General features: G+C 42.7%; 1 protein-coding gene across 2 annotated transcripts in view; it reads left to right on the top strand.

Moving 5' to 3' along the window:
• Positions 1–27631, top strand: part of Mcoln2 (mucolipin 2) — a 61601-nt gene that overhangs the window by 9401 nt on the left and 24569 nt on the right. For both annotated transcript variants that reach the window (XM_008826242.3, XM_029560307.1), the window contains exons 2-6: positions 5370–5529; positions 15525–15698; positions 17649–17802; positions 24370–24454; positions 24568–24664. In XM_008826242.3, coding sequence (XP_008824464.2) covers positions 5370–5529; positions 15525–15698; positions 17649–17802; positions 24370–24454; positions 24568–24664 — 670 coding nt within the window. The remainder of the gene's footprint in view (positions 1–5369; positions 5530–15524; positions 15699–17648; positions 17803–24369; positions 24455–24567; positions 24665–27631) is intronic.

Genomic DNA, 27631 nt, shown 5'->3' with positions numbered 1-27631 from the left:
CACACTCTAAATCCTTGGCTTGATAAGCTGGAATTGCCCTTGGTCATATGATTGTCCTTAAGGCCAGCCAACATCACGGGGCCCTGATTACTCAAGGAAGGGTAAGTAGACTTTCTAAATATCCCATAGCGTTGACCTGTTTCCCTCCTTTTCCTACCACACTACCAATCTCAGGCTCTTTTCTAGGCCCTGTCTTAATCCCAGCCCAGTGCGTCTAGCATTTGTTTAGCCCAGCGTCTGAGTGAGTTTCCATTTGATTCTGTATCTTGTTTTTATACTTATGAATCCTGTGCTTTTTTCTCTCTTTTAGTAATTTGGTCTTCAACAGTGTTATTTATTAAGCTTATAAAAATTCAGAGGCTGGAGGGGACTTGCCACTAAAACAAGAGGACCTGAGTTCATGAATTCAATCCCTCAGAATCTAATGTGAAAAAACCAAAAGCCAGATGCAGTGGGTTACACCTGTAATCCAAGCACAGGAGAATCCCTGGGACTCTCTGGCCAACCAGTCTAGACTAATCTGTGAGCTCCAGGTTCAGTGAGACCTTTTCTCAAAAACAAAAAACGGGGCTGGAGAGATGGCTCAGTGGTTAAGAACACTGGTGGTTCTTGCAGAAAACCTAGGTTTGAATCCCAGCACCCACATGGCAGCTAACAACTGTCCGTAGCTCCAGGTCCAGGGGATCCAACAGCCTCTTCTGTCCTCCTAGGGCATTGCACGACACAGGTGCACTTACATACATACAAGCAATACATGCACACACATAAAATAAAAATAATAAATAAAATATTTTAAAAAAGCTAAAGGAGAGAAGTGATTGGGGGAGACACCTGTTAACATCTGACTTCACATGCACGTGTACATATGTGCACACACACACAAACACATATTCCAGATCATACATTTCCTATAACTTAGTTTAACCATCCCTAAGTGTTATTATTGTGCTGATGTTTCATGAGGTGTCGATGTGTGGCTGCCTACAATGGGTGGGCTGGGTCACCTAGCTCTTCTGTATTTCTCTTCCTTAATTGGTGTTACAGCTATTTTTGCTTCCTCCGACCTGAGGTTTTTGTCTTTTTCTGAATGTGTTGGTGATTTTTATCACTTCTGGTGGGAGACACAGCATTTCTCCTGTCTTTGGACCTAATTCTTGTTTGTGATGTAGTGACTGCTTTCGAACCTCTTGGACCAAAAAACCAGTTTAGTTAAGCACCAGAGGGTGTTGGTCACGTGTGTCAAATGACTGGTTTTGTGCTGCCACACTGTCCTCTTTTGCTTTTTAATTTTCTGTTTATTTTCTTTGTACCATTTTTTTTGTTATAGCAACAAGCTGTGCATATGTGCCTTTCTTTTTTAAATATTTTATTTATTCTGATTTTTTATGTGTACGAGTGTATTGCCTGTATGTGTGTAAGTGCACCTGTGTTATGCAATGCCTGTGGAGGACAGAAGAGGGTTTTGGATTCCCCTGGAACTAGAGTTACAGACGGTTGTTAAGCTGCTGTGTGAGTGTTGGGAATCGAACCTAGATTCTCTGCAAGAGAAGCTAGTGCTCTTAACTGATGAGCCATCTCTCTCTAGCCCCACATGCGTGCCTTTCTAAAAGACTTATTCATTTATAATTTTGTGTATGCACACTACATGCATGCCTGTTTCCCAGGAAGATCAGAAGCAGCTGATGGATCCCCTGGCGTTGGGCTTACACTTTGAGCCACGATGTGCATGTTCAGAACTAAATCTGGATCCCCTGCAAGAGTAGCCAGTCCTCTTAAAAACTAAGCAATTTACCATGTGTGCCTTTTAAAATACCTTCACCTACCAGGGACCTGGACAAACCTATAAATTCAGAAGAGGGGAACAAGAAAGAGCCCTCAGAAAAGCTTAAATAACTTATGCATTTAGATTTTCCCCTAGAGATACTAGATTTTTTAAAACGCAAATACCATTGCCTTTTCTCCAAAATTTAGATGTTACTTTAAAATCCAAGTTAGATTTATTGAAAAGAAAAACCAGTTATCTTGTCTTGTACATTTATTGTTTCAACTAAGATTTTTTTTCTGCATTTCCGTCATTCTGTCAATTGGACATACCTCACTGTTTCTGTCCTGTAGTTTCCCAGTTGACACATACTTAGGAGAAAAATGTTCAGCTTAGAAATGTTTTTCCTTTAATCCTTCACATTGTTAGAAGCTTTGTTAACACCTCCTCAGTAAGTTAAGAAAAATTCTGGAAGGATACAATAATATAAATAGTGTAATAGTGATTTTGACTTTCAGAACTTGCTACATTTTATTATTTTGCTACTTTAAAAACATATTTCCTTGCTTTAACTATCTTTTTCCATTTCTGCCTGAGGCTTCTGTGTATGTGTGTATGTGTATGTGCTTGTGTGTGTGTGTGTGTGTGTGTGTGTGCGCCTATATGTAGAAGGTGTTTCATGGCCTTCTTTCCAGGGTTCTAAGAGTTCAGTTCACATATTTTCACCTTCATTAAATGAAAAGCATATCAGGATGGATCCTTTAGCACTGATTGATGCTGGGTAGCTCTAAAGTCAGTATTGCGCACACTCACCCACAGGACCATCTGTCTGATTTTCTTCTTGGGGCATCTTGGGGTTGTGTGAAGATGCTGCTCTCGGGCTCAGGAAAGATGACACCTTGTCACGTGCCTCCACCTTCCCAGTCAACTGCCCTCATGGCATTGACACCTGTGTATCCTGACTGTGATGGGGTTCCCCTTGCTCTTTGCACCCCTTACCCTACAGTCAGAACTCTGTCTGAAAGCATGTTTACAGTGTGGTGCAGCCCTCCTTCACTTGCTAGATAGCAATATGCTCACAAGTTCCCCTTACTGGACCCTGAGCATGTGAACTTCAAGGAACCTACTCAGCCTCCTGTCCTGCCCCAAGCACACAGTCCACAGAGTAAGTGCTCATTCAGTTAGTCAGACTGACTTGGGAGCTGACTACAGCAGGCAAACACATATGTAAAGTTTTTATTTGAGATAGCCTATAGCTCGGGCTGGCCTAGAACTCTGTACACTGAGTTTCTGCTGTAGTTTCTAAGTAACTTTTCCACCTTACTTGCTTGTCATTGGTCTGGTTATGTTTAACTAGATTCTGGTCATAGCGTGCAAGTTTTATGTTAGATTTCTCCAAGTCCTTGGTGTAATCTTCCTCTGTGCAACCTAGGACATGAAGGGCAATTTCAGTCTAAAGCTTCCAGACTCGAGCAATCTGACAGTTTGAAGTTCCCTGGTCACCTAGGTGTGAGACTCATGGCCTGGTTTATGACAGTTATTTCTCAGGATATAAATATATACATTCTTTGAGAACTTAACACAAAGTATTTTGATCATATTCAACCCCAGTCTTCCCCCTAACTCCCCCTAGGTCTGCCCCTACTTCTCTACCCACTCCAATTTGATGTCCTCTTTGTTCTGTTTAATAACTCAATGGGTCCACTTTGTTTTGTTCATATACTTTTAGATGTGGGTCCATCCACTGGAGCATGGTCAACCTACTAGGGGTCACATCCTTAAAGAAAACTGACTCTCCCTCTCCCAGAAGCCATCAGCCATCCACAGCTCCTCAGTTGTGCAGGTCTCCTCCAGGCAGCCACAGCTGCTGTGAGTTCATGAGTGCAGTGGCCTGTCATGTCCAGAAGCCACTGTCTAGCCTTGGTCCTTCCCAACCTCTGATTCTTACAATTCTTCCATCCCCTCTTCCATGATGAGTTTTGTGTGATACAGATGCCCCATTTGTGACTGAGCACTCCACTGACACTTATTCTTTGCCCTTTGACAAGTTGTGAGTTCCTGTGTTAACTATCAGCCACTGAACAAAGAAACTCTGATGAGTCTGAGAGCTGCCCTAATAATCTTGAGGCAGAGAGGCACACATTTAGGGAGCAGTTTGATACTATATCTGTTTAGCAGAACAATAGTAGTAGGCTCAAACCTGGGGCTTGTGAGCCCCAACCATGAGTTCTTGACCAGATTTAGAATACCAGGCATGTGTTTCCTCCTGTGGAGTGGGCCTTAAATCCAAGCAGAAAGTAGTTGGTTACCCCCATAACATTCATACCACTATTGCACTCATGGGTATTTCTTGCCATGTGGGTCATTAGTTTAAAAAACTCAGCTATTATTATTGAACAGTGTCTGTTTCTCTTTTGACTTCCTATGCTAACTGCAGCCTCTGAAAGCTCTCCTGTGACATTTCTAGCTCTCTCTAGAAATTCCAAACTCACAGCCCATTTTTTGTCTGTGATGTCCAAACTTTATTGATTCTGTCCCCGTAAGTAAAGGTTTAGCACAGTATTCCCATTGTGTGCATATTTGATAACAAGCTACTGTTTATATATACAATTATATTGTGACATTTGTATATTCTATAACTTAAATTTTGTGATATATATGTTCTATGCTCCATTAACAGTTAATAGCATTTGGATTTTCAGTTTTTAGGGTATATAAAATTAGAAGCACTAATGATTCTTATATTCTTCAAAGCAGGAGGAGTTTCTTTTTCGAACTCCTCATTTTAAGGACTTAATGAAAGACCACACGTCTCATCAGTTATAATCATAGTTTTGAGACCGTATCTCATTGGTTGTTTTTGATCTTGGTGAATCATGTGTCCAATCATGAACCTAGAGTCCTTTAGCCTGGAAAAAAATATTATGAAATTAAGTTGACAAAATCTGACTAGACATAAACAGAAATGCTATTTTAACTTTTGGAACTATTTATATCCTGGAATCTTTAAAAATAGGTGTTATTTGATAATTTTGTACATGTATACCATTGATTTTGATCATATTCACCCCTAGTTCCTTCTCTTTTGGAATCTTGTAATTATTGACATTTATTCAAAACAGGGAACATAATCCTCAGAGTTATAGAAGAAAGATTGTCTACTTCCCTAATAATTCAGTTCCACTAGTCCATATTAAATGTGTCATTCCATACCTCATACCTAAGTATGATGAAAGTGTCCCATCTAGTTTTTATTGACATAATGTCCACACTTTCATTTACTCTTTACACACACACACACACACACACACACACACACACACACACACACACTTTTTCTAGCACACTAGTAACAGGGGACAGTTGCAGGAACTGACCAATGCTATTTTTAATTGAGAATAGCCACTTTGAATGAGATGGGAGTGTGTAGAAAGGTGGGTGACAGAGTAGGTGGGACCCTTTTCAGATTTCTAGAGACAATGAAGCTCACTGGTTGGAGAGATCTATGTCTGTGGAATGAGGTAAAGTGTATAGACAGGAAGTGCAGCTGAGGAGCGCTGTGAGGGACAGGCTGTCCCAGGTACTTAAAAACTGTCTTTCGTGGCAGAAGTGCAATGGCACCTCTTGATGCTGAGGTGAAAGAAGAATGTCTGAGGGAAGACCTGAAGTTTTACTTCATGAGCCCCTGTGAAAAATACCGAGCCAGACACCAGATTCCGTGGAAACTGGGCTTGCAGATCTTGAAGATAGTCATGGTCACCACACAGGTAACTGACACCCTCTTTTCCTTCCCCCAAGCTCAAATCATGGCCAAGTGCTCTGCACCTGCTTGCTGTTCTGCAAAGTTTATAGACCTGTATAATTAAGTTGATTCCAGAGGGCAGATGGTAGGTTGAAGTTCAATTTAGAAGCCCTTGTTTTGATAAGAGATCATGAGGCCATCTCTCTACAGGATCTATTTATATTAGACCTATAAATACTAGATAAATGTAGCTGTAGATTCATAATAAAGGGAATTTCTAAGTACCCCCAGCCACCAATCCAAATGAGGTTCACAGGTGGTCAAGGTGGTCAGTCCAAAGTGATTTGTGTTCTTGAAACACCTCATACCTTATTTAAATACACTTTTGAAAGTCTTTAGATGTAGAGAATGCTAAATTTCCCCTTTATTAGTAGCAGTGTGCCCAAGTAAATGGTAATTTCTGGGTGCTATCAAGGATGTCCAAATGCTGTATTTGAACCTTGGTTTTAATTCATATTGCTGATGGGTTTATCAGTGGCATCCAAATGTAGCCAGCATATCTGGCCTCTAGTTGTTGAGCCAAGTCACTGAGCGCATCTGGGGCAAATTCTCTGTAGGTGGACATGCTTGAAACTCATGTCCCTGAAAAAAAAAGTACTGATTTGGAGGCTGGAGAGATGGCTTAGCGGTTAAGAATACTGACTGCTCTTACAGAGGACCTGGGTTTGCTTCCCAGTACCCACATGGCAGCTAACAGCTGTCCATAACTCCAGTTCCAGGGTATCTGACATCCTCTTCTGTCCTCCGGGGACGTTGCATGACACGGGTGCACTTACCTACATGCAGGCAATACACTCATATACATAAAATGAAATAAAATAGCCAGGCGTGGTGGCGCATGCCTGTAATCCCAGCACACGGGAGGCAGAGGCAGGCGGATGGATCTCTGTGAGTTCAAGGCCAGCCTGGTCTGCATAGTGAGTTCCAGGACAGCTGGGGCTACAGGGAGACCCTGCTTCAAGACAAAAAAAATAAATAAATAAAAATAAAACAAAATAAAGTACTGATTTGGGATATTTGGCTCTAGTGGTAAATAAATCAGTCTGCTGTCAATGCACAGGGTATAAGGATGCTAGGAAATACTATAAAGAATTAAAGAATACCTTCATCTGGAAATGAAAGCTTTCTGCTGTAACTAAGGTTGCATCTTTCATCTGAGTTCATAAAGTGGTCTTTGTGCTGTGTGACATGCTGGCCCAGATCATCCAGCTTTGAGAAAAGCCAGTCATTTCAGAAGAAGCAAGGCCTATGGAGGGACATTGTGAAAGGACATGGTACTTACCTTTTTCATTCTTATTTTTCAAGTTTTAGTTCTGATAACCTATGCATTGAAGACATTGTTACTGTTACTTAAAGAGGGGAAATAATCTCACTTTCTATGATTGGGTTAATTAGTTCCCTTGCTAAAACACCATCATTTTTTGACATTTCAATCTAGCACTGCTACTAAAATTCTAACTTACACAGGCACAAAACATCATTGTAATCTTTAACTTTCCTGATGTTACTAAATCCCATTGACTTTTTCTCCTCCAAAATGATCTCTATTCATGCTTTTTCCACATCCAGCGTTTTCTTTCTTGTATAGCCACTTATCCCCAATTTAGGTTTATTTTATTTTTAATGTGTGTGTGTGTGTGTGTGTGTGTGTGTGTGTGTGTGTGTACATACATGTGTTTGGGTGTCTGAGGAGGCCAGAAGAGGATGTCAGTGATAAGCAGCTGTGAGCTGTCCAACATAGGTTCTGGGAATTGAACTCTGGTCCTCTGTAAGAACCAGCAAGTACTCTTAATTACTGAGTTCCCTCTCCAGTCACTTTTGCCTCCAATTTAAAACACATAAGAAACAACTCATTGGCAAGGCACTGAGTTTAAGACACACTATGTACCTTACAATGCTGCTGACAGCTCACAGGCTTGGTGTTTGCCACAGGCCAGACACAAGGAAGGTTGTACGTGAGCTAACTGATTTACTCTCCTCTGCAACCCTGTGAGGTAGGTCCAGCAGAATCTTCATAGCTAAAGAAATCAGGACAAAAGGGATTAGGTAATTTACTTACAGCCCTTACATGAGGACCCTGCAGAGCTGGGATTTGCAGAGTAAGACTCTGGAGCCTGCACTCCTGTTCCCGCCCTGTTTATTCTGGATACAGGTTCTGTCTTCTGGGTGTGCAGAGAGGAGGTGGGGCAGGGGGCAGGGAGGGGTGCAGCAGGCTGCTTCCCATCTTCTCTTGTGCAGCCTGTCTTACTTGAACCAGACTGTTCAATGTTGCTATCATATCACTTTTTCTTAGAAGAGTTTTTACTTCATTATTTTCCTGCTTAGGAATTTCTATCTGTGGACTTGAACCTATGGAAGTCAGAGGACAAACTCAGGTGTCATTCCTCTGGTGTCCTGAGACAGTCTCTCATCGGCCTGGAACTTTGCCAAGTAGGCTAGGCTAGCCAGTCACAGCTCCAGGGATTCTCCAGTTCCCACCTCCAGTGTCCCCATCACTGGGATTACAAGCACACACTACCATGCCCGGCTTTTCACTTAGGTTCTGATAGCAATCTCAGGTCCTCAAGCTTACAAGGTGAGCACTGTATCAACTGCTGCTCAGGAATTTCTGCAGAATGTTTCTTCCCCTAAAAGAAAACTTAATTTATAGCCTGGAATTCACAAGTTTCCAGAGTCTCTTTCGACTTGGCCTTCCAGCCAGGTTTTGAACTGCTTCCTAACCCAGATCCCAACCCGACAAACCTGACGATTCTTAACCTGTGCTGTGTGTATTTCCTCCTTCACCTTGTCTATGTGATTTGAAGACTGTTTCCCCACCAGCCTGAACACCCAGCATTTAACGTTCCTTAGTACCCTTTTCTGACCGCATTACGTATTTTTAAAAAATATTATTTTTATGTGTATGAGGGTATTGCCGGCATGTAGGTAAGTGTACCCATGTCATGCAGTGCCCAAGGAGGTCAGAAGGGGATGTCAGATCCAGACAGTTGTTAGCTGCTATGTGGGGGCTGGGGATTGAACTCAGGCCCTCTGCAAGAGCAGACAGTGCTCTTGCCTGCTGAGCCATCTCTCCAGCCCCAACTCATTTATTTTTTATTCTTAAATAGTATATTACTTACATTTTTTAAATAATATATTCTTTTGGGGAGGGCTGCTCAGAATTGAACACACAGGCATAACCAAGTATGTAACCTACCCCTGACCTACCCTCCAGCCCTAGGATTTTTTTCTTTAACTTCTAGCCACGTTTCCAGTTAAAGTACCTCTAATTTTAAAATAATGGAGCTGATAGTTAGTTTGAAAAATCATAGTAAATAGAAAGGACAGTGTTTTCTGCATTCTCTATAGACACCATATGCAGTTAACTCCAAGTATTGGTTTGAAAAAAGAACAGCTCAAGGTGCTGTGCTAAGTTCCTTCTTTTAGTCCTGTGGCGTGACTCTTGCACACCCTTGTATGGAGAACACACTCTCAGAGAATGTACAGCCTGGCTACCTGCCCAAAGCAGGCCCTGCTGTGAGAAACCTAATTTTTTTTTAATATTTTATTGATTTTTATTTTATGTGTATGAGTATATTGCCTGCATGTATGTAAGTGCATCCATGTTGTGCAATACCCAAGGAGGACAGAAGAGGGCATTGGATCCCCTGGATCTGGAGTTATAGATGGTTGTTAGCCACTATATGGGTGTTGGGAACTGAACCCTGGTCCTCTGCAGGAGCAGTCACTGGTCTTAACTGCTGAGCCATCTCTCCAGCCCCTTGAAATCACAGACCTTTGACTAAAGGACTTGCCACACTCTTCACATCTGTAGGGTTTCTCTCCAGTATGTATTTGCTGATGTCTTCTAAGATTTGTCCGTTTACTAAAGGACTTGCCACATTCGTCACATCCGTAGGGTTTCTCTCCAGTATGTGTTTGCTGATGTATTTTTAATAATAAAGTATTCTAGAAACTGAGAATTTACTTTTTCTGTGGCTATCCTTGTCTCTACTCATATAATTGGGACAGATTATGTTTTTCTGCCTCTGAGACTCACTCTGTAATGTCTTCTACTTAGCTGCTGTCTAGTTGTGGAAGATTGCTTGATTACTTTTCTTTCCATCAAATCCCACTTTTCCTTCCTCATTTTCTGTGTCTTAGTGTTCCACTGAGTCTAAAGGGATGAGTGGCATTTTGTCAGGGTTGCTGAGTAGGTAACTTTTTGAAAATGAAATGCTGACTGTGCATTCTGTAGTAATTAGGGAGGTGTCTACATTCTTTGGTGAGTTCCATTCTTTCCCTCCCCCGTTTCTTGTACACTAGAGTGCTATCTTGTGTTCACCTGGTACAGAATATTTTCTCCTACATTGATTTCATAATGAGGTCTTCAGTTCACAATCTTTGCCAGGCAACATTTGACGAGTAATTATTTTTCTGTCTATATCCTGTTCTCAGCAAATTTTGCAAACTAGTTAGTGGGGGTGGGGATGCATCTTTGTTTCTCACCACCTACTTTTTGAAAATAAACCCATTTGGTTGATACCGTCCTCCCTACACAGGCAGATTTGGCTTCATCAACGCCAGGGACTTTGCCATTTCCCCCTCAGGATTCTCTCCCTTAAGAGAAGCATTGAAAACCTCAACCCTTCTACAATGATGCTGGGCTGTGCATGAAGATACTGGCTCATTCTATGAAGAGGAGAATTGAGAAAATTCCTTGTTCTTCATTCCATATCAAGGTGGTTCCAAGCAGAGATCACAATTCCATGTTCTCTTCATCTCAAAATTGTATCGATGGCTTTAAATATCTACAGATTGTATACCCCCTTCTTGGTCAATATGTCCATTCCCTGTTCAGATGTTTTGTGTTTCCATACTTTCACTGTGGGGCTGAGAAGGGAGGGACCTAATACCCCTGCATCTAGAATTAAGCTGGCAGCATTTTGGTTAAGGAGTGGTGTGGCAAGTGGTTCTGAGAATGAACAGGACTCAGTATTAGACAGACTTGCATTTAGATCCTTGCTTGGATATCTTCTAGATGTTTCTACCCAGATAAATCACCTGACTTCAGGTTGCAGAGGTGTGCAGTAGGGTTGAATTCATCATTTGACTGTGTTTGATGGTGACAGAATTGGGCACCAAAACCAAACAGTAGTGCTTGGTACTCCATGAGGTGATGTTCAGCACGCTGCAGCACCAATCTTATCTCATTGGATCTCAGCTTGGCATGAGAATCATTCTGCACAGTGATTAAAGAGCTATGTTCAAGTTGCTACTGGTCCAGGCAGGGTTGTTGACCTCTTCTAACACTTTCAAACAGTCCCATGTGTTGGTTTTCTGGTTTACTTTTTTAACTTTCAAAAAGCAACTTGACCTTTATTGGCATCTCCACTGTTGACAGATACCACCTATCTGGAGACCTTAACTTTCAGTTGCTTGATTTTCAGCACAGGTTGATGATGGGGGATGTCTTATCTGATGTTTTCCTTAGAAGAGCTGTGCTTTTAGCAACTGCTTGATCATTGGTATGTGAAGAATGTGATACAGTGAGATTAAGTTACTAAAGAGCTCATCTATACCATTCTCAAGCAGTGGTTGCCTTTCACAATTTTGAAAAGCTAAGACTTAGATTATTTTTTGTAATAAGTGTCCCAGAGCCTTTTTTTTTTTTTTTTTTTTTTTAAGTAGAAAGAAACTGTTCTGTTATTATGTGGCATAATAAAAATAGCTCTAGAGATAGACTTGGTTTCCATTTTGGTGAGGTGGCTTGGGGAAATTTCACAAAGACTAATCCAGTTACTGTGTAAACCGTGTGTGACAGCAGTAATGGGCAGGGTGCTTGAGGCTGCAGAAAAGATGACACACATATATCAGCAGTCAGCGCCAGGCCTGGCCTATAGCAGTTGCAGAAAAATGGTGGCTATTGTTTTTAATTATTCAGTCTTTAAATATAGACAAATTAGGGGCTGGAGACATGGCTCAGGGGAGAAAGCACTTGCTGTGCACCCTTGAGGACCTGAGTTCAGATTCTAGCACCCATGTATAAACGAGGCAGGTGTGGAACAGCCCGACTCTAATCCCAGCTCTGGGAGGTAGAGACAGGGGATCTCCAGAAGAAACTGGCTAGACTGGCCAGACTGGTGAGTTCTGGTTCAAGTCAGAGACCCCACCTTAATACATAAGGTGGAGAGTGATCAAGGAAGACACCTGATATCAGCCTTGGACCTCTACATACATGTGCACATATATGCATGTGCAGTCCCCCGTGCACACACACCTGTGACATGCATAAACACTCACACACTTAGACATGCTAAAAGCCAGACAAAATATAAAATGTAGAAATGAAAACCTTTAGAAAGCTCTTATGCCAACTTCATTAGTCTCAGCAACAAAACTGTATCGTCCGCACACCGTGTAGACACAGCATGCTGAACTGTATCATCTGAACACTGTGTAGAGACAGCATGCTGAACTGTACGGTCCGCACACCTTGTAGACACAGCATGCTGAACTGTGTGGTCCGCACGTGTAGACACAGCATGCTGAACTGTACGGTCCGCACACCGTGTAGACACAGCATGCTGAACTGTGTGGTCCACACACCGTGTAGACACAGCATACTGAACTGTGTTGTCCGCACACCATGTAGACACAGCATGCTGAACTGTACGGTCCGCACACCGTGTAGACACAGCATGCTGAACTGTACGGTCCGCGCATGTGTAGACACAGCATGCTGAACTGTACGGTCCGCACACCGTGTAGACACAGCATGCTGAACTGTGTTGTCTGCACACTGTGTAGACACAGCATGCTGAACTGTATTGTCTGCATGCTGTGTAGACACAGCATGCTGAACTGTATGGTCTGCACACTGTAGCTGCAGCATGCTGAATGCTGGAGACACAGGACAGGGCAAAACTGTCAGGCCCCCCGTTTAGTCTCCTGATTTCAAACGGAAGAAACAGCTCCCTTGATGTGCCTTGACGATTTAGTTAGGTGAGAAACATTCTAGTCCTATGACAGCTTGGGGAGGTGACAGCTGTGTGGGGTGAACTTACTGAGGTTTAATTTCACTCTGTGTGTGTGCATGAACGAGAGAGCAGTGTGTGTGTGTGTGATAGAATGCAGGGGTGAAGGATACATTCGAGTGTGTGTGTACATATGTGCATGTTTATGTGATAGGGTATCATGCCTATGTGATAGTGTGAGCATGGCAAAGCTGTATGTGTGGCTTCTTGGTGTTTTATAAACTTTGGTGCTGGCTGTTTTCACCATTGGTGGTGTCCAGGAAGAACACCCTTGCTCTTGGTGAAGCCCTCTAATGCCTAAGTTTATGTCTGGATCTGATGTCAAGGAGAAACAGGTGTTTCATCAGGAGCAGGTGGGGTTTGGTGACAATGAGTGGGCATGATGTCATACAAAGAAAGTGAGCCCTGTTGTTCTTTCATGAACTTTGACTCAGTGGCTCTTCCTGGATGTGCCATCGTGGCAGAGGCAGGTGGATCTCTGTGAGGCTAAGGCCAGTTTGGTCTACATAGTGAGGTCCAGGATAGCAGGGGCAGTAGAGAGACCCTGTCTCCAAGAACAAAAAAACAAAACCCAAACAAATAAAAAAGCTAGGCACGGTGATGTGCACCTGTAATCCCAGAATTGGCCAGTCTAGGCAAATTGGTAAGCTCCAGGTTCAGAGAGAGATCATTTTTTAAAAAATAAGGTAGAAAGCTGGGCGTGGTGGTATACACCTTTCATTCCAGCACTCAGGAGGCAGAGGCAGGTAGATCTCTGAATTCAAGGTTAGCCTGGTCTACATAGGGAGTTTCAGGTCAGCTGGGGCTACAGGGAGACACTGTCTCAAAAAGACCAAATAAATAAATAAATAATAAATAAATAAATACATAAATAAATAAAGTAAAGTGGAGAGCAGTTGAGAGAGATATTTGGTGTTGACTCTGGCCTCTAAACACATGTGGACACACATGGACATACACAAATACAATTTCTAAATATTAAACCAATAAAACACGCATTATTACTTCATGAAATAATTTGAAATAATGGATTCAGACTTTACTGATTAGATTCTTTCTTTCTTAAAAGCTAACAGAGTTCCTAAAAAAATGTAAACCAACAGTTTGCAGAGGCACGAGTAAAATGTTTGAAAACTGAAAAAAAAAATAGGGTTCTTAGCCGCTGGGAATGGTAATTTCTTCTAGCTGTGGAAGCAAGGGAATTTCTCTTTTGCTTTCTGAAAGTTGGAATTTGCATCAGCTGGAATGAAATGAATGCTGGGCACGGTAGCAAGAAATAAATAAGCACACATTGGTTATATGCACAGGAGCATCACGTGTTCTGAACCCTGTGAAATTTGGATGTTTCTATGCCCTTCATCATGGGGGAGAGGGAAGTGGAGACATGGAACAAGTCTGGTGGTTACTATCAGTTGTCAATTTGACTGGATTGGGGAGCCTAGAAAACTTGTAAAGCACACTTCTGGGTGATGGGGATGATGTTTCTAGAGGTCATGTGGGTTGGGATGCTAGACAGCTTCAGTTGTCTACTTGACACACCTGGGTAGAGAGAATCTCAACTGAGGAATTTCCTCCATTGGACTGGCCTCTGGCCATGTCTATGGGGGCATTTTCTTGATTATTGAGTGATGTGGGAGGGCCCAGCCCACTGTAGGCGATGCCACCCTTGGGCAGATGGTCCCGTGTTGCATAAAAAATCCGTTTGAACACCAGCCAGAGGATCAAGCCAGTAAGCAGAATTCCTCCATGGCCTGTGCTTCAGCTCCTGCCTCCAGGTTCCTGCCCCGAGTTCCTACCTTGGGCTCCCTCAGTGATGAACTGTGACCTGGGAGATGTAAGATAAAACAAACCCTTTCCTCTTCAAGTTGGGTTTGGTCAGTGTGTTTTTTTATCACATCAATAGAACGTTAGCTAACATAGTTGGCAAATGAGGTGGACAAACCCTGTTCTGAATGTAGGCAACACCATCCAGTAGGTTGCGGGCTGGTTGGAGCAAGAAAGAAGGGAAAGTTTGCTGCCTGCGTTGACCCGTCTTCAGGGTCTTTGTCTCTGAGCAGAACTTACCTCACTGGCTCTCCCTCAGGAAGGGGAGGAGGCTTTCAGGGTTTGGCTTCATTACTTTGGAGGCTTCTGGTCTTATGGACTGAGCCACTGCCTTTTTCCTAGCTGTCCAGTCTGTGCACAGAGTCTGAGCACGTGAACCAGTGTAAATATCCCTTCTTATAATTCTACACATGATGGGTTCTGTTTCTCAAGAGAAATCTTAAATGGTTAAGTAGATGATTTTGGGTGGGGCAGGGGGACTGTTGAGAAAGGGCCTCATTTAAATAGCTCTGGCTGGCCTAGAACGCATGGCAATCCTCCTGCCTTTGCCTCATGAATGTTGGCATTACTGGAGTGCATCACTATATCTGGCAATAAATGATTTTGAAGGGAACTAACTGGACTTGAAGAACAGAGGATCGAAGTCCTTGGTGTGGTGGCAGGCCCTCTTTTCTGAGTTCTTCCTTGCTTGATAAGATGGAGAAGCACTTGACCATTCTGCCCCTCCGGAAGCACTTCTGTCAGGTAGAGGCCACATGGTGTCCTGAGTCAAAGCCTTTGCAGGCAACTGTGGAGTGACAGCCTGGAACAGACTGAGGGGAGCTCAGAGAAGAACTTCGGAGAGACAGGGAGCCATCCTACATCCCAGCGGCCTTGGCTCTCGGGCTGCTGTGCTGGTCCTCATCATGTCCAAGCACTGTTCTTTGCTGTGTCCGAGTTCTGACACAGTTTATATGAAGAATTGCCAGTGTAATGCAATAAGGTTATTCTTTCTTGGGACTTGTGTTTTCAGCATCTTTGTTCTTAATGTGTAAAGTGGGGAATGGTGAGGGTTGAAAAGAACAAGGCATTTTCTTCCTCTGGTAAATGGTAAAATCCACATTCCCATTTTCTTTTCTAGCTTGTTGGATTTGGCTTAGGTAACCAGTTGGTGGTTGCTTTCAAAGACGATAACACCGCTGCTTTCAAGCACTTGTTTCTGAAAGGATATCGTGGTGTAGATGAAGATGGTTACAGCTGTAGTGTATACACTCAGGAGGACACCTATGAAAGCATCTTTTTCACTATAAATCAGGCAAGTGTTTTATAAAGTGACCTACTTTATGAGTATGTTGACACATGGCCATGTTGTTAGGAAATCAACAAAAATTACTCATCTCTCGTGAATTTTGCATAGCCTGCCAAAAATGTTTATTGCTACTTCTGGGGTTCATGATAGAATTTGCCTATTTTGAAGTTTTCATTAGGTATTTTTTTTTTTTTAATCAGTTTGTCGCACCAAAACCACTGCTGTTTGGGGATCACCCTAGAACAAATAGCTAAGGGATTATAATATCAGGTTTGGTGTGGGTTTGGAAGCCAGTCTGAGAGAGTGTGGAGTCTCAACTTCGATGTCAAAGCATTGACAACCCTAGCTGAATCTTAAGAACATGGAATTTCTTATGGGGTATGGTGGCTCATGCCTTTAGTCCCAGCACTTAGGAGGCAGAGGCAGGTGGATCTCTGTGAGTTCAAGGTCAGCCTGGTCTACATAGCGAGTTCCAGGCTAGCTGGTGTGACAGGGATACCCTGTGTCAAAAAGACCCCCCCCCCCAAAAAAAAAGGAATTTGAGATGGTTGCTTCTAGGCAGATATGAGATTGGAAGGCCTGAAGAAAGCATTTAGGGATGTTTTTCTTTCATTAATTTAATAAATATTTGAATTCCTGGTATGCAGAAAGTACTACACATTGAAGTATAGCAAGGAGTAAAGCAGACAAAATCCTGCCCTTCCAGAGTCTAGACGAATGAAAAGAGATACAGCCTAGAAGAATGGCTTCTTGATCACAGTGCTCAAAGCACGTTCCAAGCACAGCTGAGTTTGTTGCTGGCAGTGGTAAGGAAGGACTTCCCTTGACCACTCTGGGGTGCCATGGAGGCCTTCCATGTAGAGGGGTCTTGATTAAAATTGGGAAAAGAATCATAATAGTTTAATATTGGTGGATAGAACACATGAAGGTCACAGAGTCTTAGAAGACAACATTTTCAAATTGTTAACTTGTAGATGAGTTGTAATGTTCCTGAAGTAATTAGTAGTTTGTAACTTTTATGTTCCTGAGTAAATGTGTCCTACTGTGGAAACTTGTGAAGTTCTGTTGTTTCAGACAGCCAAAGAGCAAAGTCATGTTCACCTGAGCAAGTGTTAGTTGTGCTACTGTGAATACTGACATGTGGATAATTCTGGTCCTGGTAGAGTGTTCAAAAGTGATAACTACAAAGTGATGAAGGAGATGGGGATGTGTGGAATGGAGTGGATATTTGCAGCTTTGTTTTTAAATTTTACTTATTATTATTATTATTATTATTATTGGTATTTTTGGAGATATGAGCTAGCCTGAAATCACTATGTAGACCAGGCTAGCCCCGAACTCAGAGATCCACCTGCCTGTGCCTTCGAGTGCTGGGATTAAAGGTATGTGCCACCACGCCCAGCTTCTTTGGATTATTTTTAAGTGACATAATTATGTTATATATTATGGGGTACAAAGTGAGGTTTTTGATATTTGTTTGTAATTTTTATTGGCTAATTGAAGGGACACCTCATTGTAGTGGTTCACATTTCAGTCAAAACTTGGAGTGAACTGAGCAGGTTGAGGAGTTCCTGGTCAAGGGAACAGCAAAGACCACAGCACAGACAGAAGTGTATCTGTCAGGCTCCAAGAACTGCCTGGAGACCAACATGGCTTTATGGGGTAGAGCCAAGGGACCACAGGGTATGATCAGATCTGAGAGGTGAGTGAGACCTTGGCGTTGGCTGGGAGGAAGATGGGAGCCATCTCTCAGGATATTGCTTTAGTGTAGAGCTCTATGAAGCAGTGTGTTCCTGTAGAACTAAGGAAATCGACTTAGTGCTATGCTAAATTGGAAACTGCTCTCCAAAAGCATGATATAAGCAATGGAAAGGAGCTACAGGTACATTGCATAGGTGTGATTTGGGATCAAGGATTTAAGAGCTCATCTATGTTTACTATTTAACTTTAAAACAGTATCATCATCTAAAGAACATTTCCCTGGCGACCCTTGACTATAGAGAAGATGAAGATGATAGAATAGGCTTGAAAGTCTGTAAGCAGCATTACAAGAGAGGGACCATGTTCTCCTTTAACGAGACCCTGAATATTGACAGTGACATCGAAACAGGTAACAGCAGTGACAATTTCATCATTATCTGCGTCATTTACTATGATGAGTAAAACAGCCTCATGTGCTAGTAGCGCAAATGGAACCACTCTGACTATGGGAGAGGGAGCCTGTTCCGGGCTGTCACTCCACAGTTGCCTGCAAAGACTTTGACTCAGGGCATCATGTGGCCCTGATGATGGGAAAGGGCCACCAGTTTTTTTGTTTTTAAAATTTCTTTGGTATATCTTAAAATTGTTTTTCTAAGACTTTTTTTTAAAGTATGTGTGTGTGTGTGTGTGTGTGTGTGTGTATGTATGTGTATGTGTGTGTATGAGGTAGTTATGAGCCTCCCAGTGTGGGTGCTGGGAATTAAACTAGGGTATTCTGCAAGAGCAGTAAGGGCTCTTAACCACAGAGCCATCTCACCAGCCCCTAAAATTGTTTTAGTGATAAATGAACAGATATTCTTATTTGTTTAGGATATTATTTCCCCATGAGGAAGTGATTAAGGTTTGTGAAAAAAATGAATGTGCATGTATCAAAAGAAATAATGTATGTAAAAATGTTGTGTATACTTTTGTTATTTTATTTTTGTTTTTAAAATTATTTTATCATTTTAAAATTTTATGAGTACGAGTGTATTGTTTGCATGTATGTAAGTGCACCTGTGTCATGCAATGCCTGTGGAGGTCAGAAGAGGGTGTTGGATCCCCTGGAGCTGGAGTTACTGAAGATTATTAACTGCCATGTAGGTGCTGGGGATCAAACCTGGGTCCTCTGCAAGAGCAGCCAGTGCTCTTAGTTGCTGAGCCATCTCTCCAGCCCCTGGTTTTGATTTTTTTTTTTTTAAGGCAGGATCTCATATAGCTCAGACTAGCCTTGAACTCACAACTCCTAATCCTTCCGCCTCTACTTTCGAAGTGCTGGGATTACAGATGTACACTACCACAGTTACTCTATTATTTGTCAAGTATATAAATGTTCTTCAGAGGTGGATTGTGATTAATAATTAACTTTTTTCTTTTAGGAGATCATCTGGCAAACACTTTCAAGCTAACCATGTAGAGCCACTTTGTGTCTTTCTGTTAAGAATGTAAAAGAACATTATACTTGAGTGTACCATGTATGGTTTAGGACTTTGAAGGTTTTATCATTTGATCAGCAAACCCAGATCACTCACTGATTGCTGCCATGAGGTTGCCAAGGCTAACCCATTGTGAGATTCCCAAGTACCTGGCAGTTTAGGAGGAGGAGTTCTAGTAGCAAGCTACGTTTGGAATGGATTTAGTGAATGACAGCGTCATATAGTGTGTTTAGCTGTGTTTTCTACTGTCTAAGCTTAAGTTGCCTTGGTAACACAGAGGAGGACAGAGATTTTATGTTTCCTTGAGCTGCCTGTTCAGAATCTGTGAGGAAATGTGTCCTGGGCTCGTGACCCTGAAAGAAGCAATCCCTAAGTCACATATCCAGGCCCATGTGCTGTCTGGCTTCCAGGTTGATATTAGAGACCGTCTTGGGGACAGTTACTTGGTTATGTAGCTACCACCATTGGAATGTCCTGGTCTCCCTGCCCTGGAGGCTTCTGTTCACTTGAGACCGGTTTGGTCGTGTAGTATGACTTTTCCTCGGGAGGTCTGAATGAATGTCTGTCTGTTCACACCGATTCCACCCAAGCCTTGTGAATCTTGTAACTTTCAGGCTTCCTGAACCTTTAAGTTGCTTTAGCTTTCTGAACCTTAGTAGCCTCCCTCCTCCTTCAAGAAAGGAATGTTTCAATGCTACATGTCAAGTAGTCAGGGCTAATCCTCAGTCTTTTACCTGGGAGCTCAGCCAGGCCTCACCCTGCAGATGATTCCTCTGACAGGGGAACATTGGACAGGTGGGGTTCACTTAGTTCTGGTACCCTCAGGGACTTTCGTTTTTGAAAATAGGTCACTCAAACTGAATGTAGCATACAACTGTTTCCCAGTGATACATATGTATATATGTTGGGTTTTGTTTTTGTTTTTTTTTTTAGGTTATTTTTAACTGAGTGTTTTGGAAAATTGCTGAAAAAAATGTGGCCAAAGTCAATAGTAGTGGTCAGGGAGGATGGGCAGGGCCAAAAAAAGCAGGATTTATTTATTTATTCCCCAACTATTGGACAATGGTGCCCTTGTTCATTCCATTTCTATAAGTGTGTGGAATATTTTGAAGTCAATGGCAAGAGGGTGATCACTAATTTGACTTTAAGAGAGATTACTTAAGCGTATTCATTGCATTCTTTGACCATGTTACTTATAACTTGTCCAAGAGAAGCTTTCAATATAAAAGGTATAAAGATTTCTAAAAAGATCTGGTACTTGGTTTTAGAGTCCTTTTCTTGCACACATTAGAGGAAGCCTGCTAAGGGGGTAAATGTGGATTGGTTTTGCACATTGGAGGAAGCCTCCAGATGATGCAACATGAATTGCATTTGACTTAGAGTTTCAGGAGGACGCTTGATGTACGTGTCCTGCAGCTACGCACACACTTGCCATTTTTTATTTTTTGTTATGTAGAGAACCATCCTGTGGTGTGCTAAATGCAGGCAACTGCCTGTGTGGCCAGCCTACCTGCTAGGCTAATGCTTAGTTAAGTAACTGATTCTGTAGCATTTCCTTCCTTCATGCTGATGAGCAGGAATCCTTCTCACTGCTACTTCTAAAACTGTGGCTTTACAGTTCTGCCTTATTGAAAGGACTGGCGGGAAACCTATAAAACTGACTTCCTAACAATTAAGTGGCTATGATTTAAAATTTTTATTTTATGGGTCTGAGTGTTTTGCTTATATGTATGTAAGTGCACCTGTGTTGTGCAATGCCAGTGGAGTCAGAACTGGAACTGGAGATGGTTGTTAGCGGCCATGTGGGTGCTGAGAACTGAACCTGGGTCTTCTGCAAGAGCAGCCAGTGCTCTTAACTGCTGAGTCGTCTTTCCAGCCCATGGTTATCATTTAACAGGTTGTGCCCCTTCTTCAAATGTTTAGAACCAGAAATACTTCAGATTTTGAATTTTTGGAGTGGGCAAAATGTGTGTGGAGTATTTGTATACACATTAATGTAAAGATATCTTGGGGATGGGACCTAAATCTAAATGCAAAACTTGTTTCATTTTCATCTTACATACTTAGCCAGAAGGTAATTTTATATTTTAATGCCCCTCCATCATGTGTAGAATTTCCCACTTTTGACATTAGGTTAGTGCTTAAGAAGTTTCAAATTTTTGGAAAATTTTAGATTTTGGACTTTTGGATCACAATTGCTTACCCTATATAATGTTTTATTTTCTTTTTTTAAAAATTAATTTTAATTTTATTTTATATAAATGAGTGTATTGCCTGCATGTGTATAAGTACATCCGTGTCGTGCAGTGCCCTTGGAGGTCAGAAGAGAGTGTCAGATCCCCTGGAACTGGAGTTAAACAGCTGTTAGCACTGGGAATTGAACCCAGGTCCTCTGCAAGAGCATCCAGTGCTCTTAACCGAGTCATCTCTTCAGCCCCTAAGCTGCTTTTCTCAGGGTATTTTATCACAGCAATAGAAAGGAACCTAGGACAGTTCCGTGGCCAGCTGAAGCCAGTTTCTGAGCACTCCCCTTGGATCTATGCATAGCTCGTTCTTATTCTGTCAAGAAAATGGTTTCAGTTCCAACACCTTCAGCACCTCAGAGTCTTCCCCTGGCCACCTTTCCTAAGGCGGAGCTAACCCACCTGTGAGTTCCTGATTACCATACTCTGCCTCTATCTCCCACACTGTGTATGCTTTTTGCACATTGTTAAGCTCCCCCTCTAGAAGGTGAGCTCCAGAGGGCTTATTCTAGTCACTGCTTCACCCTCAGTGCCTAGCACAGCCCCTGGCTTTGAGCAGGCTTTTCTTGAACATGTGAATGAGAGAGGGAAGGAATCCTGGTCTTTGATGTTCTAAAGTGCACATGCAGACGTCAACCTCTGTAGAGCTCATGACCTGGAGGCAAGAAAGGGTGGACTTAAACAGTTGGATGGACAGCCCCTAATTGTGTTAACTTTAAGGAAGTTTTTTTACCTCACTCCTTTTCTTCTGTAATAGCATTAGTACTGCTTGTCTCCGAAAGTAGCTTTCAGGATTAAACAGAACAATTTATTAAATTGGACCACATACGGGCTCAGCACGCTGACTGTACTACAGTGTTTCATTGAATTATTTGTTCAGTTCTGCGTCCCCATGTTTGGCCCAGGATGCCTCATTTTTATTAGACGGAGGGGTCTCCCACATGTCAGGGGCCTGTTTAGAGTGCTGGCCACATGGAGGCAATGAGGGTTTTGTGTAGCACATTGGACCCTCTTCTCAAAAATCTAGTATTCCAGTTAAACTGTTATGTAAGTAAATAATATGTTGATGTTATGGGAGAGCAGGGATCCAAGAGGACCCTGCTGGGAGTCAGGCTTGCAGCAGGCCTTAACTTCTCCATATCAAAGGCAGCACGCAGGTACAGCCCTACCCAGGGATCAAGGACAACTGGCTTCATACCAGTTCTGCCACCCAGTTTCCATGGACTTGACAGTGATCACCTCCAGGCCACCTGCTTTCCTGCGCTATATTGCAAGGGTGTTGGGCTGCACAGTGTGGAAGCTAATGTTTATGGAAAACTGTTGGAATCATTTATGTTTTGTCATTTATCGGTTTATGGATTGTCATTTGTTTTTATTGGGAGGGCTGTTATTGTTTTGAGACAGGATCCCACATATCCCAGGCTGACCTTAAGCTCCCTCTGTAGCCAACAGTGACCTTGAACTTTTGATCCTCCTGCCTCTACCTCCCAAGTGTTGAGAAGACAGGCAGGTATGATCAGGCCTAGCTTGTGCAGTGTTGGGGATCAAAGCCAAGGCCTTGTGCATGCTACGTGATCACCCTACCAACTGTGCTACACACCCAGTCTATCACTTGCTTTTATTCACATGGAACCTAATTCCTTTCCTTTCCCTTTGTTTTTTATTTTGAAAAAATATCAGTCTTAAGATTTCTCAAACACAATGTTAGGTTGCATTTGCTTCTTTCTGTGTGTAAACATTTCTCCCGAAGGCAAAGACATACCATTTCTGTACCTCTAAATGCCTCAGTGCACGTTCCTCCTATCTCCTACCCCCCACCCCCGACAAGAACATTCTCCTACTGAACCGCTGTGCAACACTCAAAGTGATGGACTCACAGGGATGCAACACAAGCCCTTGTCACTTCGCATCTGTTATTCTAATATTCTAATATTCTTTGTGGCCAAAGAACAACTGCCTCTGCCAGGACTGTATCTTGCCTTGTCTTCTTAGTCTCTCTTAATTCAGATCAAGCTAAAGTACTTGGGTGTCCACCCACCCTGCATCCCTCTGTCTCACTAGGTAGACCAGGCTGGCCTTGAACTTGCAGAGATCGTCCTGCCTCTGCCTTCTAAGGGCTGGGATTAAGGGTATGTGCCACCCACACTGATGCTTTCTATATTTTCAAGCAGAAGACTGTCTCATTGGGCATTTCAGTTTCTTCAAGACTGATTAAGGATCTGCATCTGCAGCAGGAATACTATGAAGTGGCAAACTCACTCCATTTTGCTCAGCTGACCTTTCCTTTACCCTGTGTTTTCGCCCGGCCATTCCCACTGCAGCCAGCCAGGCAGAACGTCTCATGCAGGCAGTTTCAGGGAGTACACTGTTTCTATGATACTGGGAAACTTACGAGTAGCCAGGTAGCATGTCCAGATAGCATGTCCTCCCTCCCAGCTGTACCTGCATCTCCATGGAGCCCATTGTTTCTACAATTCTGAGAAACATGTGTTTTCCTAAATGAAACTTTGTTAACTAAAAACCTCTTTGTTAACTGACTTGCCCCTAGTCTGGTATAACTATGGTGATATGGTGTAACTATGGTTATTGGCTTTGTCCTGGCATGATTTAATTGTGGTTTTGAGCTTTACAAACCCTGGTTGAGAGTTCTTTTAGGGGTAAGCCTCCTCTCTGACTACCAGTTACTAATAAAGGATCATTACTGTGTGGTGTCGTTCCTCTGTGCCTCTCACTTGCTATTACATACTGCATGGGTGGTGTGGCCTTCCAAGTCCTTCGAAGGATTCTTGTGACTGGTGATGTGAACGTAGTCACTGGGGGACTGGAGAGATGGCTCAGCGGTTAAGAGCATTGGCTGCTCTTCCAGAGGACCTGACTTGGGTTTCCAGTACCCACATAGCAGCTAACAACGGTCCTTAACAGTCCCAGACTGTTATCGTTCTGGGATCTGACAGTCTCTTCTGGGCCCCCTGGATAGTGCATTGATATGGTCACATTTGGATGCATGCAGGCAAAATATTCATACACATAAAATAAAACAAAAATAAACAAATTTTAAAAATACAGCCACTGGGTGAGTGCAGTGCACACCAGGTTCTCCCATGAGACGTTATTGCTCTTTCTGTTGTAGTGAGTTGAGAGTTTCTGGGAGATGCTTTGAGATTTGTAAAGGCCCCTGCTTCTCATGATTCTTGCCCTCCCTAGCTTCAGTATCAGATTCTTGCCAGAAATGACAATCCCTTGTCCTTGTTGCCCTAGAGTGTATTCACCTAGACCTCCAGGCGCTCTCCAGGAACCCTGAGGACTGGGCACAGCACTCCTTCTTCAGGCTAGAATTTTATCGGTAAATGCAACTTCAAGTCTCCATTTCCAGGAGAGGAGGCCTGGGATAGGGGTGGGGGTGGACAGCAGGGTAGTAATACTGATAACTTACATCTTTTAATATATTTCATTTAGGCTCCTACAAATCGAAATCTCCTTTTCCCTCAAAGGCATTGACCTGCAGGCGATTCATTCCCGTGAGTTACCTGACTGTTACGTCTTTCGGAATACGGTAAGTGTCTTTGTTTTACTTTAAACTCTATTCTGTTCTGTGTCTTTTAACTCTGTTTTGTTCTCTGTGTCTTTTGGAGAAGGAGGATTAACCACCCCAGCCTACAAATGTTAGATGTGGCTATGTTTAAAGCAGTTTTAATGATAGTGTACAGTATAATTCATCCAGAGACTGTTGCTTATAAAGATGGAACAAGCCCTTTCCAACTTTGTAAAACCAAATTTCTGGGCCAGGAAGAAGGCTTGGTGGGTAAAGTGCTTGACAGATTAGCATGATGACCTGAGTTCAGATCCCTAGCACCCAAGTAAAAGCAGATATGGCAGCATGCACCAGTAATCCCAGTGCTAGGGAAGCAGAAGCAGGAGGATCCTGAGGGCTCGCTGGCCCGTCATTCTAGGCAAAATGGTGAGCTAACTGCAGATTCAGTGAGAGTCCCTATCTCAAAAGACATGGTGGAGAGCCATAGACAATGACACATGGGGCTGGAGAGATGGCTCGGCAATTAAGAGCACTAGCTGCTCTTGAAGAAGACCTTGGTTCGATTCCTAGCACCCACATGGCAGCTAACAACCATCCGTAACTCCAGTTCCAGGGAATCTGATGCCCACTTTTGTCCTCCACAGGCACTACAGGACATGGGTGCACTTACAGACATGCAGGCAGTATACTCATACACATAAAATAAAAATAAATTTTCAAAAATTAAAAAACGATGACACTTGACATCTGCATTGACTCCTGGCCTCCATGAGCCCACCTGCACACACACACACACACACACACACACACACACACACATCTCAATTAATGAAACAGCCTCGAAATTTCTGTGAGAACGGAAGGGTTTTCACAGTTGCCTCTGACCTCCCACTTTCCTCATGTTTGATGATGAACAGTTTAAGTACCTATAGTATTTTTCCCAGCTTCAAAGAAGGGCCTTTGAACGTGTAGAAAACATTTTTGAACTTCAAAGCAGAAACTACAGCCGGTCGGCAAAGAAGCAGTTGTTTCTCCTCTAATCTGGGGAAGAGGCACGAGCAGTCATGACTCAGCTGGGGGAGGAGCACCCATCGTTTTCTCGAAACTTCCTTTTGCTCCCCCTACCCTTCTGTTTGGTTTCTTTTGGTTTGTTAAGAGGACAAACTGAACATCTAGTTGAAAGTTATAAATATTGCCTTTCAGCAGTTCAGAAGAGTGCTTCTTTAATTAATAAATACTTAAACGTCTCTGCCCCCAAAGCATAGAGGCCCTCGGCAAACAGGTATGAAAATAATCCACTGGCAGTGTGTTGCTAACTCATTTTTTAAAAATTATTTTATTTATTATTATTTTTATTTTATGTGTATGAGTGTTATGCCTACACGCAGGTAAGTGCACCCGTGTCATGCAATGCCTGCGGAGGACAGAAGAGGCTGTCAGATCCCCTGGAACTGGAGTTATGGACCGTTGTTAACTGCTATGTGGGTGCTGAAATTTGAACCTGGGTCTTCTGCAAGAACATTCAGTGTTCTTTAACCACTGAGCAATTCTTTGAGAAAGTATTTTGATCATAATTACCCCCAACTACTCCCCCTAATAATTCCTCCCAGATCCACCCCTACCTTCCTATCCCTCAACTTAATGTCACTTAAAAAAAAATAATCCACTGGACTCCAGTTTCTGCTGCCCATATACTCCTGGGTGTGGAGCTATCCCTGGAGCACAGGCGGCCTACCAAGAAGAGTCACACCCTTAAAGAAAATGGATTCTCTCTTCTCCAGAAGACATCAACTGTCAAGTGCTCCTAAGCTAGGGGTGGGGGGCTCCTGAACCCCTTTCCACTCCATGCTAGAATATTGATCTTGTGCAAGTAATCACAGGTGCTGTGAGTTCATGAGTGCAGTGGCCCTGTCATGTCCATGTCCTCCTCGATCTCTGGCTCTTATAATCTTTCCATCCCTTCTTCTTTGATGTTCCCTGAGCCTTGGAGAGAGAGTGCGATAGAAATGTCCCATTTGTGACCGAGTCACCCATATTTTATTTATTAATTTATGTGTATGTGTGTATTGCTTACATGTAGGTAAGTGCACCCGTGTCATGCAATGCCTGAGGAGGACAGAAGAGACCATCAGATCTCCTGGAACTGGAGTTACAGACAGTTGTTAGCTGCCACGTGGGTACTGGGATTTGAACCTGGGTATTTTTCAAGAACAGCTAGTGTTCTTAACCGCTGAGCCATCTCTCCAACACCCTAACTCATTTTAAAATCTATTTTAAATTTATTTTTACATGTGTATATGTACACACACACACACGCACACACACACACACACAGCATTAATGTGGAAGTCAGAGGACAGCTTCTGGGAATCGGTTCTTACCTTCCACCCAGAGACTGAACTCAAGCTTGCAGCAGGCACCCATACCCACTGAGTCATCTTGCTGGCCTAAGGTTTGTTAGCCTTGACTCTCTGCATTGGTTCTAGTGATAGTCTTAGTATGTGTTTAGTGTGGATTTGGCTTCCTACATACTCGAAAATTTTAATTTATTGAGTCAGGGTCTTGCTGTATGGCCCTGGTTGGCTGGAACTTGCAAGTTAGACCAGGCTGGACTTGTAGAAGTCCCAGTACCCCTGCCTGTCTTCCGATTTCTGAATGCGCTCAAACTAAGAACTATCCAGTGCTCACCACTTACAAACTTCAAGTGATTAAAATGATTGGTTTCAGTTCTAGTGTGGATGGTTGAGGTCGCTTGGATATCTTAACTTGAGCCTAAAGCCTTGGAACAATTCTGTCATTTCTGAAAAACTGAGGCAAATGCAGAAAGAATTTCCAGTTTAATAAAGCTTAGAGCTTTAATACGCAAAGGATTAAATCAATTTAAATTCCATTCAGTGCAGTAACTAAGGTTGTTGTGTTCTGTTGTCAGAGATTGGTGATTTCTAACTTTAGTTCCTAAGACTGATTGACTGTTTGGCTCTGGGATTT

Source organism: Nannospalax galili, unplaced genomic scaffold (genome assembly GCF_000622305.1).
Source record: "Nannospalax galili isolate Female #2095 unplaced genomic scaffold, S.galili_v1.0 scaffold9, whole genome shotgun sequence".
NCBI classification, from domain to species: Eukaryota; Metazoa; Chordata; class Mammalia; order Rodentia; family Spalacidae; genus Nannospalax; species Nannospalax galili.
This window is presented reverse-complemented; position numbering and strand designations above follow the sequence as displayed.